The sequence below is a fragment of the Coenobita brevimanus genome, chromosome 61 (assembly GCF_032717465.1).
Source record: "Coenobita brevimanus isolate Jiangsu-jjx chromosome 61, ASM3271746v2, whole genome shotgun sequence".
Classification (NCBI taxonomy): domain Eukaryota; kingdom Metazoa; phylum Arthropoda; class Malacostraca; order Decapoda; family Coenobitidae; genus Coenobita; species Coenobita brevimanus.
Genome location: NC_137014.1, coordinates 39341325 through 39356274, shown reverse-complemented (window position 1 = coordinate 39356274; position 14950 = coordinate 39341325). Strand labels below are relative to the sequence as shown.

General features: G+C 40.3%; 1 protein-coding gene across 1 annotated transcript in view; it reads right to left on the bottom strand.

Moving 5' to 3' along the window:
* Positions 1-339: 339 nt before the first annotated feature.
* The window catches only part of LOC145403771 (protein maelstrom homolog), a 49970-nt gene continuing 35359 nt past the window's right edge, over positions 340-14950 (bottom strand). The window contains exons 8-11 of the mRNA XM_080275449.1: positions 13821-13916; positions 6959-7175; positions 4373-4465; positions 340-392 (exon numbers count right to left, since the gene is read on the bottom strand). Of these exons, the coding sequence (XP_080131575.1) occupies positions 340-392; positions 4373-4465; positions 6959-7175; positions 13821-13916 (459 nt within the window). The remainder of the gene's footprint in view (positions 393-4372; positions 4466-6958; positions 7176-13820; positions 13917-14950) is intronic.

The following is a 14950-nucleotide window of genomic DNA, read 5'->3' as shown; positions in this document are numbered from 1 at the left end:
GTTGACGGATGTGGGTGACCCCGGCGCAAGAGGCAGGAGTGGGGACGAGGCCAGCAAGGGGTCAGGGGGTACGCAGCAGAAGCCTCCATAGGCAAGCCTCAGAACAATCATCACACCAAACACTTTGTTAACTTCTCTAAGGTGAGCTTTATATTGCTCATGATGATTTAATAATTACTGTATTATTATTTCTATTACAACAGCTAGTGACAGGGGAGCTTCAAATGGGAAGAAATGGGTAAAAGTCCTTGGATGGCAGCACCAGTAAACCCTTTATACATGTATTTTAATGTTACACATATAACGTTTTTGCTAATAACAGCGTTTTTCTGGCACCAATTAGATGTTATTGGCAAGATCCAACTGTAGACTAATAAGGCCAGACCACCATACTGGGACCACAAAATATATGGTTTGAGCATTTTACTAGTGTACGAAGTAAACATGTGACGACTCTCCTGACAAGTCAGACCTGAAATCTCCCGACAGTACTAGGTTAGTCACCATGATAACAGGAAGACAAAACAGTCCCCTGGTGCACTGCCACTTTTGCTACAAATTTCTTACTATCTACATCTTTCATTCTTGAATCTCCTTTGTCCTATTTCATGTGCGAATCACTTCCAAAGTTTCTCAATGTCCACTTTACAACCTCTATGGATACCTTATTAAATTCTTTCTTCAAATCCACAAAAATCAGGTACATTTCCCTATATTTTCCTAGGAACTTTTGTAACTGCCTGACTAAAAGTATGTTGTACCTCTCCCAGGTAGTGATGTTTGGAGACCATGAAGTTGCCATTCTTATTGCAAGTCTCATTACCGAGTGTGTACCATTACAAACAAAATTCAGCAGACACATCCTGTTGCAGTGCAATCGAAAGCCTAACATGTAATTTTATGTGATCATACAAAACATAAGAGTACAAGAAAGAAAGAAACTCTGATGTCTGGGAAGGAGTGGGATAAATGGAAGGCAGGACACAATGCCGGCAGGGGACTGTCTCAAATTTTTGCATCTGATAGTACCAACAAAATCCTATTTAAATTTCAGATTAAGAAAGGACAGCGAGATGTCTGAGAAAGCAAAAATTAAATAAATAAATAAAGACCCTATCAAAGTTTCAGTATGGACTTGTGGATGGTGAAGTAGTCACCAAGAACAGTGACTCGAGTAATGAAAATATTTTTGGAAGATTTTCGTTAGCTGAAAGTAAAGAAGGCACTGATGACACTGCAAAATATTTTTACAAAAGCTTTTATATCTATATCTATTTATCTATCTATCTATATATATGAAGCCTCTGTGGTACAGTGGTAGTGTGTGTGTTTCGCACCCAGGTGGATGAGGGTTTGCCTCCCGCCAAAGTTGTAAAAACTTTGGGAATCGTTCACCTAGCCACTTGCTACTTTGGCGGACATAAGGGGTGCTGTGGTTGAACCAGTGTCACATACTAGTATGCTTGCACCCTATTGGCTTGAGGTGGGCCGATTACACTTGGTCCACAGACTACACACACATCCAAAGCCACTACAACACTACAATTATACTTACAAGCACTTCTCACCCTACATACAGTCTCTACCAGACAGGCTAAGCCACTGGGTAGAGATACATTGGCTGTATCGTCCCTGCTTCAGAAGGGATAGGCCGGTCCTGCAGTGGACACTCAAACGGCTGATGATGGTGATGATAGCTATATATATAGATATATATATATATATATATATATAGTCTATATATATACATACTGTGTAAATATACAATCATCATCATCAGCCATTGTAAGTCCACTGCTGAGCAAAGGCCTCCCCCAATCCTCTCCACGAATTCCTTGACTGAGTCAGTCTCATCACGTTTGGTCTGCAAACTTTAATTTCTCCACCTCCTGTTTGGCCTTTTTCTGCTACACTTACAACATCTTGGAGTCCACTCAGTCAGTCTCTTGCTCCATTGGTTATCCCTTATTCCTGCTACATGACCTGCCCATCTCCATTTCTGTTCTTTCATAACTTCTATACGTTTTTGACATTAATGAGATGGAGGGATGGGGTGGAGAGGTATATGAGACAGGGGGGGGGGGTGTTGGGAGCAGGGCAGTGAAATAGTGGGGGACAGGGCGACTTGGAGGCGATTTGTTTGTGGCCATCCCAAACGGGATTGAGGCGTCTGACAATAGATAGATAGAATCTGCTCTCTCACCCAAGCTGATCTTTTCCTGTCTCTTAAAGATACTCCCAACATTGACCTTTCTCTTGTTTTTTTGAGAACATTAGTTTATTTTCCATCAATCTGGCCAGTTTCCTGGTCTCGAAATCATATGTCATGGCTGGAATTATTTTTTCATTTATTCATCTTCTAATCCAGTGTTGCCTCTGGGAAGCGTAGAAGCCTGGGGCAAGGCAAGCTAGTCCTAACATTTAAGATGAAAGTGACCAGCCTCACTCATCCCTGAGTGGCATTATGTGAGCAATAAACCCCTACCACCCCTTGGATATAAACTTGCACAGGCTCAATCCGATTGGAGTGCCTTAATTGTGCACAAAACCACTAGGCACCATAATTTGATTACATGGCTACCACCCAGCATAGTATATGGTTTCCTGGTGTACAGGAAACGATTTGGCTTGTTACTCAGTGTAGTGTCACCCATAGACAGAAGGATGGGGAAAGAATGGAAGAAAGACGGAAGAGGAAGGACAGAAAGAAGAGGAAAGGGCAGGCACCCAAAAGCAGAACTACACTGAGTGAGTGGATGGTGAGGGCCACCATACATTCACATACTTTTTATTTCATATGTCTTGTATTTTTGGTTAGTTTTTAAATCCATAAATATGAACTGACACTACATGTACAGTATACTGTAGAGTGGGAGATTTTTCAAAGATTGTTTAAAATGGGTTTCGCAGCAATGTCTGGGTAAAGCTTAAACACTAAATAAGCTACAGTAGGATGTAGTAGGGACAGTTGTAATTAGTAAAGAGCAAATAACTTGCAGTTTTGTGTAATGTGAATAAAGAACACACTGATTCAAGAGACTAGTAGAGGTAGTATTCTTCTATAATACAATAAAATAATGCCATTATATGTTTTTATTTTAGTCTGAAAAGTTATCAAGCTAGACATCCAAAATGGCAGCAGTCAACAAAATATGTTTGATTTATAAGAGTTTTATACAGTATTACCATGGCTTGGGATTGATTCTGTTTGTAAATAAAGTTGCCAGTACAGTATATTATGACAGCTCAAGGTCTAAGAAATTATACAGCTTATTTACAACTTCACTGCAAAACTACATTAACCAGACAACTGCATCTCTCCCTTTATCTTCCCTCTTGACAAAAAGAACTTACAGTATCTAGTACCATTAAACTGTTAGTCCTGACTGAGCAAGCACTAAGGCACAATGTTAAAGTTTGGCTAACTGCATAATTCAAATAAAACTACAGTAATGCTTAAAACTTAAAGCATTTAGATAAAATTAAGTATTACATACTGTACTTCACAGAACACAACAATCATTAAAATACCGATATAAGTAAAATTTAACAATATACTGGTTTGTGAAAACTAATGCTGCCAAGCATCATTATTTCAGACAAACCCCTACTTTCAGAAATACTATAAGAATGTAATGAATGTGCAATGAACTTTTCAGAAATGCAACCTCCAATTGGATACAACCTATAATCAGAAGGTACAGGCATTCCTTCATCCAAGTACAGAAAATCTGCTTGTCAAATTGTAATAAAATAACTAGTAAGCTGCAAAGCAATTTCATATGTTGTCTTTTCAACATACTAAGCATTAACCTATCTTCTGTATTTTAATGCTGACCATGATACTAATAAAAAACTATAAAAGATTTGTCAGTTACCTTTAAAGATCATGTGGTTCACATGGAGTGAAAGAACAAAGCTTCATAAAATTGTAAAAAAAAAACACATTAAGAAAAATTATACAGTTGCAATGTACTGTATATGCTGTTCACGAGAAGCTGGTGATTATTGCTTATTTTTTTTTATTCTTGAAGGTCCTCTGTCCTCGACCTGAGAAAGGAAAGGCAACAAATTTATGCATAGTGTGCAAAATTTAGTGTTAAGTAAAAGGTGACAAAGCCTTGTAGGGTTGTATTCTTATTGGGTTAGGATGCTTTCTCACACTTTTTCCTTAGAAATGTGTTTATTATTATACAGTAATATTTTCCTCTCTATTTAAGCCTTTTGATACCTACATGGCTTTTATAACCATCAAATAAGAATATTAAACATACTCCACAAATATAAACTGGTAAGGATGATGTGTTAAAAACCTTAACTGACAAGAATAAAAGTAATTGGCCGACAAAAATACTGATTAAAGTTGACTCACCTACTCCCAATGTGCCTGTGTAGAGCTGGTCCAGGGTCATGCCGCGCCCCACCCCACCCAGGGTGTTCAGTAACTCTTCATGACCATGGTGACCTAATCAGAAAAAAGACAAGATCAAGATTTTATGGTTATGTAAACTGGTCCATCAAAAAAACAAGATCATGGTTTTTAGGTTAAGGTGATGCTGGGTAACCCTGGTCTGTCTAGTTACCCAGACCCATCAACTGCGTAAGAGCAACTGCCCATGGAACGTTGTCCCAAGCTGTGAACCGATGCTCCTCTGCAGCAGACAGAACTTCGCCAGAGTTTAGCATGAGGGAAGAGTGTGAAGATTGGTTCTCAGATGGATGCCGCATTGTGTCTCGCCACCCACTTCTACAAGGCAATCCATTAAGCTGAACATCACTCCATTATTTGGTTAAATGGTTACCACCCAGTGTTGTAAATGATATCCTAGGCTCCAGGAAACCATCAGACTTCTAACTCATAGCAGCCACATGAAGTGGAACGAAGAGGAATAAAGGTGACAAGAAGGATGGGGGACACAGGAAGAAAGGATGACTGACATATAAAAGAAAGATAAATGTAAAACAAGATGCTGGGTAGAAGAAAGAGAGGTTAGAGCTTGATTTCCTTATTTTCTCAAACATTTCAGGCTACACAGAACCCATCTTCGGAGTCTGAACAACAAGTGACAGAGCCAAGACATTTATACCCCTGAAAATTCCCTCCCCTTTCTCATGCTGGGAGGGATGGGTATTAATATCTCTGCTCTTTCACTTCATGTTCAAACTCTGTGTAGCCCAAAAATAAAGAATTCAAGCTGTAACCTGTGTCTCTCCCACCCAACATTTCTGCTTGTCACAAAGAATCATTTACATGAAGGAAAAAGGAGGCAGCAGTACATCATGTGAAAGGATGATGGTCACCACCACCTACCACAGTATACTGGCATAACACTGGAGTGCAAATGGTATCCAAATAATTAAATGTTGTGCTTCAGGCTTATTAAACTGATCTAGAGTGCAAATGGCATTCAAGAAATGAAATGGCAAAATCTGGATAAGACTGTAAAGGTGGGAGAGGAGTGAAATGCTAATTGTAGGACCACAGGACTGATCCTGGATGAGGCTGAGAACTGTATGAACTGAACATCACTAACAGTCTCAACTACTTCAACAAGGCCAACTAGCATGTCAAAAACACCCATCAATAACATCATTCCAGTCCTCAAAGAAATAAGACAGCTCTAGCATATCATAATATAAGCAGTTCATTATTTGTGCCAAAGAAATGAATGTTGAAAGTGACTGATCTGTTCTCAAAGTCTGGGGTGAGATCTATTGTACTGAGCAGCCATTTAGCAAAAGCAAGGCAGTGCATTCTCTACCATAGATCTCATTCATATACCAATACATTTGGACGACCTGAAGTAGTACTATACAAAATTATATAATCCTGCCACTAATTCGTGACATGCTGACATACCGTCTCTCATCACTGCCAGTTTTAAGGTAAAGATCGATGGTCCACTGAGAGGGTAATTGATTGCCATAATCAATCATCTATTTGAAAAGTAAAGTTAAAGCAGTGATAAACTAAGGATATCAGCAATATGACCGGGGATCAACATACAGCTGCAGGCAATAATATTAATTCACACGAACTGAACAATTATGAAACTTGTACATACCATGAGAAATCTTACACTCTGAAGATATCACTGGATTTCAAAAGTTACTGATCACTTTTCACATTACAGTATTTACTTGAATTTACTTGAAGGAAGTGGATCAGTATTAATGTTTGCATCTGTACAATCTACTGTAGATAGACATACAGTGAACTCTCAACTATCCGTCATCACAACATCTGGCCCAACGCAATATCCGGAGCTGGTGATGCAGCTCTGTTAGAGCAATATCTGGTGCTGAAATGGGACATAACCGGCGGTTCTCTGCAATATCCAGCGTAGAGATGTATCAACCAGCTTGTAAACAGTAGCCATCCAGCACTATGTTACTATCATCCAGCTTGTAAACAGTAGCCATCCAGCACTATATTACTATATCATTACTTTGTTGTATTTAATGGTTAATTATCATCTCTTACTCATGGGAAGATTTATAGGATGGACAATCCAGACGGACAGTAACACAATAACCTGCTCGATGCTGAATACTGAGCTGATGGAGGTACTATGCAATATCCAGCATTTCATGTTATTCAGCGTAAGGCTTGGGTGAATTATGCTGGATAACTGAGAGTTTACTGTACTTATATATATATATACATATATATATACATATATATATATATATATATATATATAGATAGATAGATAGATATATATATAGATAGATAGATATATGTATGTATATATATATATATATATATATATAGATAGATAGATAGATAGATAGATAGATATATGTATATATATATATATATAAATATATATGCTATATATATATATGCTACATATATATAAATATATATATATATATATATATATATATATATATTTATTAGAAGAAGAAGACAAAAAAGATGATGGGCGTGGAGGGGAAATTTATCACCACATACCTATTTTGGCCCGACCAGCACCCAATGATGGAAAATCATCCTCTGAGTAAGTGTTGAGACTTGGTGGGGTAAAAAGAGAGGCTGCTGTACTGGATTTTACCTGTGACCATTTTGGTCCACAGGAGGTATCACTCCCTCCCGGAGCTTCTTCCACCACAGGATCCCAGGGACTATCAGCAGGGAGACTGACAGTCCCCAAAGATGTGGCAGGTTGTAGCTATAAGGGATGAAAATGATTAAACTCAATACAACTATTTTCTTATCTGGTAGGTGTATCTGAGATAAAACAGCAAATAAAGAAAAATATCAGTGCAGTAAGTACAGCAGGCTTGGTCTATGAGGTAGTGCCAGAATTTTTAGGCCTTGAATGATTTGTGAATGTGTGGCTATTTCAATGGGTATCTATGTCAATAACCACACACTTTGGTCCTGGAAAGAGTGGCCCTAAATGAATCTCCTCCATGTTACCCTGTCCAACACCATTAGGCTGCCCTCTCCCCAACTCACACCACCCTTCCTCATTATACCTCTCCATCCTATCCCTTCATCTCATCTTTGTCTCCCTTCCTTCCTCCACCTCACTCTCATACTCTCTCCTGATGCTTTAATCTGATGCCGAGGTCACAAGCAAAGTACCTCATTACCCTGTCTCCCACCATTAAGCTGCCCTCTCTCCAACTCACACTACCATCAGATACCTACCTGCCTTTCCCCTTTGCATCCCCCTCCCCTGTGAACCTCCCCCACTCTCCTAGACAGAGTCTCATTCCCCAGTCTCTTCACATGGCCAAACCATCAAGATATTGTACTTCACCTAGTAACACATCTACAGCAATAACATCACTCCTTCACTTTCTCATTTGTTTGTCTGACTCCATATAACTCCACATGCTCCTCACTTATTAATGCTCTTACTTGTAGCTTGTCCCCTTCCAACAGGGTCCAAGCTTCAATTCCATATGTTAGAGCAAGTATCATAATACTGTGCTATCAAGCAGCAACTTTTTATTTCCGAGCTGACTTTCCCACTCCTAATTACTTCTTAGTGTACTGAAGATACTGCTGATATTTCTCCATTCTTATATTTTCATTTACCCTGTTTCTGGATCATTTCTCACCCCATGATTAGGTGGGAAAAAGATCAGGATGATACTGCCAGACAATTACAACCAGTTTGAGAGACCCCTTGTAGAGAAGGGTAGAGAAGTATTCTCCATTAGCCACTTCAGTAAAATATTGAAGTTTTTTACTGACAATTTATTCAACTAAGGTGAGACCCTTCACTAAGAGAAAACAAATAATTGTCAACCTCATTAATCTCCTTGTTACCACCAAAATGATAAATTCTGTGATGGACTCTTCAGGCTAAAATGTTCTGGTGGTGGTGGTGATATGGAATGCCAGACTTTGTGATGAAGGTGATACAGAATGATAAAATTGGTGGTGGGACTAAGTGACAAATTTTGCGGACAATAATTAGACAAATATCAATGTATAAAAACACTCCCACTAATGCCACAACACCAGATTATATGTGATATGCCTAACATACCACAACAAATACAGCTTCAGTTCTCAAGGCTGAATCTCACAATAAAATCCTATATACCCTGCACAGCATCAATGTGCGATGATTTCCTGAAATTTTGGTTACAGCTCCAACTGTCCAGGCCATCGAAACAAGATCTGATATGCCCTGGGTTAGGAAAGAAGTTACGTTCAACTACAGAGCACCTTTCACCAATGTGTGTAAACCACCAAACCAATTGGGGAGACAAGAATGATCTGGCACAAGAGGATATTCCAAAGACCAAATGCCAGTATAGGTATGGCACCTGTAAGCATTAGTGCTCATATGCTTTGTGACATTTGAGATTCAGTTCATTGCTGGTTTGTCACAGGGGGACTATTCCGACCTTAGAAATGGACTTCCTGGTCTACATCAACAGCCTGTTGAAAATAAACAGCATGTGTGTTCCAAACAGCCACTTTGTACAGACTGCATCAAAAGTCCTGTCACCTCTCCTATTTTCTCTCCACCATCTTTGAAAATCATTGTGGTGCATCTGCAGCAACCAAGACTAATGATTTTATCTGGCCACACCAGTGTCAACAGTGTCAGTTGCTACAGGTTTACCACATTGATTTTCAAAGTGATGGGTGAGGAAACAAGAGAGGCAACATGTCTTTTGAAGCCAACTGTACATACCTTCTGTTACAGTCCATGCGGGGAGATTTCTAGCTCTGAGAGTCGAATAAAGGACAGTGACAAACAAATAACTTTAATTTACTTACAAAATCTCTACACCACACATCAGAAAATTAGTTTCTTTTATTTAATAAAAAGGTGCAGAGCAGGACACCTCTAACCTAATTAGAAACACCTACAAACCTACTCAAACAAGATCAATGAACTTCACCTAACAGAATACTATATGGGAACAGTTACATTACTAGGCTGCTATGTATAAGTTAAATACAAATTCTTAACTTATGACGATGTCTTGGAATAAAGTACTTCTTACACTATATCACTAAACTATGAAAGGGACACTGAGGAGACTGGTGTTAAGAGAAGTGCTCTTCCACACTTAACCACTCTTGAAATATCGTAGTAACCATGCCTTTTTCCTCCACTGGCCAATCTAAATAGTAACATTATTTCTGTTTAGAGAGGGTGGCCACACCAGGATATTCAGCAGGAGTTGGCTGTTGCATTCAATGGGGACAACCCTGATCACCTGGGTTTGGCTCCACCTCCTTTCTCTCCTTGTAATTCAATGCAGGTTGACCCTTTTCATCGCTGATACGCCATGCTCTAAACTGGGTCGCAAATGAGCCAACATAGGGGTCAGCCAAGAAAAACTGAGGCTAAGATCAACATTCACACAGCTGGTTCCCCCAGAATACAATTTCACACAATCAGTGTCCAGATTAGTGGCTGGGCAGCAGCCGGTAACATTTCAATGGTTATGGAGGAGGAGGGGAGAAGGGAGATAATGCAACTGGGATCTCCATTTTCCTCTGATCAGTATTACCTAAGAGATATAAAGGCCTTGCTTTTACCTTCACATACCCATCTGAACTAGGCTACTGAAGCAATTGTAACACTGAAACTTGGCACATGGATACAACAGACTTATTACTATGGTACCACACCATGCCTGTACAGTAAAGCCCCAGGTTTAGCGACATCATTGTTCGCAGTCACCTGCAAATACTGTATTCCCAAATTCCAGGTTTCATGGAAAAAAAAAAAATCCATTCATGGCAAGAAAACAAACTGTGCGCACAAGAAGTGATCGTCACTTGTTCGCCGTCATTGCTGCAGAAGAGATGCAGCACAGGATGGACATGTTGCGTGAAGAGTGGAGGTAGTACATGCAAAGGAGGGTGGAAGTACCAGAGGTGGCGAGGCACAGTAGCCTCACCATCTGCCTTAGAAATTATACCCCCATCCCTTCCAGTAAGCACCTCGCTCCAGCTTTCCGAGTGAGTTTCCTTGCCTACTATGTCTATCTATCTATCTATTGCCAGACGCCTCAATCCCGTTTGGGGTGGCCACAAACAAATCGCCTCCAAGTTGCCCTGTCCCCCGCCATTTCACTGCCCTGCTCCCAACTCACACCCCCCTCTCTCATATACCTCTCCACCCCATCCCTCCATCTCATCCTCGGCCTCCCCCTCCCTCTTTCCCCCTCCACCTCACTCATATACACTGTCTTCGTCAGTCTTTCACCCTCCATCCTCTCCACATGGCCAAACCACCTCAGTGTATTCCTCATAACGCTTCCTATCACATCCACATCCACACCACAACGTTCCTTTATATCCTCATTCGTCAGCCTGTCTCTCCACGTGACTCCACAGGCTCCTCTTAAATAACTCATTTCCACTGCTCTCACTCTTGACTTGTGTCCTTCCAACAATGTCCAAGCTTCACTTCCGTACGTTAGAGTTGGTATCACAATACTGTCATGTAGTAACTTTTTCACTTCCATGCTCACTTCCCTGTTTCTTATCACTGCTTTCAAGGAACCAGCAACCTTTCTTCCCTGCTGTACCCTTTCAAGCACTTCACCCTCCAAACCTCCATCCTTACTCATCACACTACCCAAATACTTAAACGTACTCACATTTTCCAATTCCTCACCATCCTACTATGTACTTTATCTTAATAGTAGTTTCTTTTCAGGTGTGATCAGTAAATTTTACATTGTATAAATGGGTCTTAGGGGGCACTGGCATGGGACCTGGAACCAAGTGGCCTATTTCCCATAGGATCAATGGCCCAAGTTTAGTGGTTACATGGTTTGTGGTACCTTTCGCAGAACCAATTAAGCGTGAAACTTGGGGCTTTACTGTACTTGTATCTGGATCTGAATTACCAATATGTCCCGACATGGATAAGACTAAACACCTGAATTATACTGTCCAGATACTAAATTTGAGAGAAGCATCTTACAGGGTTGGATATAATAATCATGAACCCCTTCGGTGAAATGACATCATTGTTATTTCCAATGCCAGACATCAACTCAGCTTAGAGAAGAATTCCACAGCCATATTTTTATTCAGCTCAAGGAAGACTTTCTTGAGCTGAAAGTGTTTGTAGTGAAGTGGTTTGGTCTAGCACTAATTCTGACTAAAAAAAACAAGCAGGGTAGTCTAGTTTTGTACATCCGAGGTGGGATTCTCATCGTGTTTGTGACTTATTCCCAGTCATTCATTACAAGTGTTTTTGCAAAATTAACTACTGACAGGTTGATTATGTCTCAGCCTTCATTTTCTGGAAACCATATAACCTACCACATGATAATTTTCCTTTCACAACTAAAATATGTTTTGTAGGAGGAACAGGAGACAGAGGAAGACAACATTCTTTTTTTTTCCTGCAAAAACAAAGCTAAGGTTATGACAAATCTACCGTAAATATGTATTGGATGCTGCAGCTAAGGTATAATTTTGCTTCATGGTGAAACAATACCAAAAGAAATAAGTTGATGTTTGAGGTGATGGGAAACAGTGAACGGTCATAACCTCTTCACCATGTGGTATCCTTTATGAGCTGCATATCATTTAACAGCAGAAGAAAAAATAAATAAATAAATAAAAAAAGTATTTACACAAAAAGGAAGGGGTTGATGTTTACCCGTAGTCAGATCTGAAGGTAACTATTTCAGGTAAAATGATGTCACTCTATTGAAGAGGTTAATTTTTTCACTACCACAAGATTGTGTGAAGGAACTCCAACTTATGCAGTGTTTGTGTAAGAGGGTGTATACGAGATGTAGTGGTATGAAAGGTAGACTGCAAAATAATGCAGATTTTGAGCATGCAGTGTGTCAGAGAGAGCATATAGAGATTGTCAGGCATGAAAGGATTGATCTTGCTGGGGAGTCTATTAAGCATCTGGAAGAGTTTTGTTATTTGGGGGACATGTTATGTGCTAGAGGTGGGGCTAGAGCTAGTTTTGGGGCTAGGGTATGGAGTGGATGGAAGTTCTCAGAGCTGTTGCCTCTCCTAACACTGTGAGGGTTCTCCTTCCATGCTAAAGGATCTCCGCATGTGGCATGTGTTACGAGTGTAATGCTGTACGGAGGTAAGACCTGCACAGTAAAGGAAGAGGATATCTGTAGATTCAAATATACAGGAGTGATAATGGCTGAGTGGATATGTTGTGCATCCTTGAATGCGAGGTCTGGGGGGGGCTCTATTGTGACTGAAAAGTCGAGAGAAGGGATGGGACTGGAATGTATTGGTGTGGTAATGGAGGTGGAGTTGACTGAGATGGTTTGTTGTGAGAATGGAGAATGACAATTGGGTGTGGAAGGTGAGAAGTGTGAACACTGGGGGGTTGGGTTCCAAGAGGCAGACCGAAAAAGACCTGGGACAAGGTCATACAGTGTGACCTCATGGATTAGGGGCTGAAAAGGGAGGCTGCCAGAGATCGAACAGTGTGGAAAGCTGCCATTAGGTGGCCATGGCAGATGCATGCATGCATGTCGGAGCCTTTATAAACAATACGATATGATACCATGACAATACTTTCTTGTATTTGGCCACAGCATAGGTATTTTATAAGAACTTTGGAAGAAGAGCTGGGTAATGTGAGAAGATGGAAATATCACTGACCCCCACTTAATAATCAGGCAGGTAGGACACAAAAACAAAAATGAGAAAACAAAACTCTAGTACACCTATCAAACAAGCACCCAATGAAGTGGACCACACAATCATTCAAGCCTCTGAAACAATGGTTTCACTTCACAGGTAAAAAAAAATACTCATAATCCACACATCACCTCTTTGTTTTCAGATTTTGTTTCAAACACTCCAACTGGATGTGACCCATAAGGCTAAGGCTGCAGAGAGGTTGAGAGTTTACTATTCATCAAGCCTTCAGAAATTAGCAAATGGCCATTCCTTCCTTGATATCTGGACTGAGTAGTGTAACTCAAAGCCCCTGCACTCCCGATGGGAAAACACGGACTGAATAATGGAAAGATGGATTGGGATGGACATTCAGTGTGACCATGCTACAAAATCCAGCCTATTGATTTGGGTTGGAAATGTCATCCCTATACCTGATATATGGTAATGATCCATACAGTGTTAGGCTAAAGAATCTTTGCTGCAGATTCAGTGTCAATTATCCAATCCTTTATTGCCCCATTATAAGCACTGGGGCATTGAGAAAGGCTGCTCAGTCTAGATGACTGAGATTAAAATGACTGGTCACCTGCCTCTCAGTTGCATGTATCGTAGCAGTAAGCCACAGCCAACCAAAGATTTAAGCCCTCATGGGCCACATCCTATTGGAACACATAATTACAATAGAACCAGAAGTTTGATAACCCACCTTGGAGGGTGTGAAAGAGAATGACTCATCCTTAATCTTCCCAGCTGCCTGCTGGGGCTTTCTGGCTGAAGCTGCACTTGGTCCTTCAATGGCGTCCTAAAATTTTCAGTTATATTTAGTTTCATTAACACTGCATCAGACAGTACAGTACTTTCAAATAATGCCATTTTCACAAAATTTTGAACTAGACAGAAAACAGCATGTTATATATTATAAACAAATGGCAGAACAACATCTGCACTCACCAGCTGTGAAATACTATACCTTTCATTATATTTGTCACCAGCCCTACCACTCTTTCCTCTAGTTTTGACCTTTTTATCTCAACCTATCCATATTATAGTCTTCATCACTATCATTCCTTCTCTCTTTCCCCACCCAAATGTGGGGCGACTCAGGCTTCAGAAAGCAAGAAAAAAAAAAAAAAAATCATGGTGGGAGAACCAATCAGCAATATACCTAATGAAATGGGCCACATTCTCATTCACTCACTATTCAAGCCCCTGTAGTCCTAGCTCCACCTAATGGGCACATCTTGCACACAAAACTTCCTATCTTCCTATCAGACAGTCTCTCCAATGACTTGTTAGCAAAGTGATGGCAAACCTTTGTCATATGCTAGCCTATACAAATCTCATCCAACCAGTTCGATCCCTTGTCAGTTCCTTAGCCTCACCATCCTCCATACCTCCTTCTCATACAATTACCTTATCTATCCACCTTCTTGGTTAACCACATGCCCTCCCACTTGTAAACTTATACACACACTTTTCACAACACAATTTATACCTACCATTCTCTCCGCATGACCATACCATCTAAGAATGCTCTCTTTATTTTCCATGAACTTCCTTACTCCACATATTTCTTGAGTCACATCATTTCTAATCCCATCCACTCTCTGTGCTCCTCATAAGCTTCTCCATAGCCCAAGCTTCACTGCCTAACATCTTTTTGTTTTCATGCCACACCAGTCTCACACCCATAAGTTATGTAGATACTAAAACTTCTTCATACAATCATTGCACGTACCACACTCAGACCCCTGTTTGGCATCAAGGCCAACTACCTTCCTTCCCTGTATCAATTATTTACCTCTTTTCTATCACTGTACCCACGTACTTAAACTC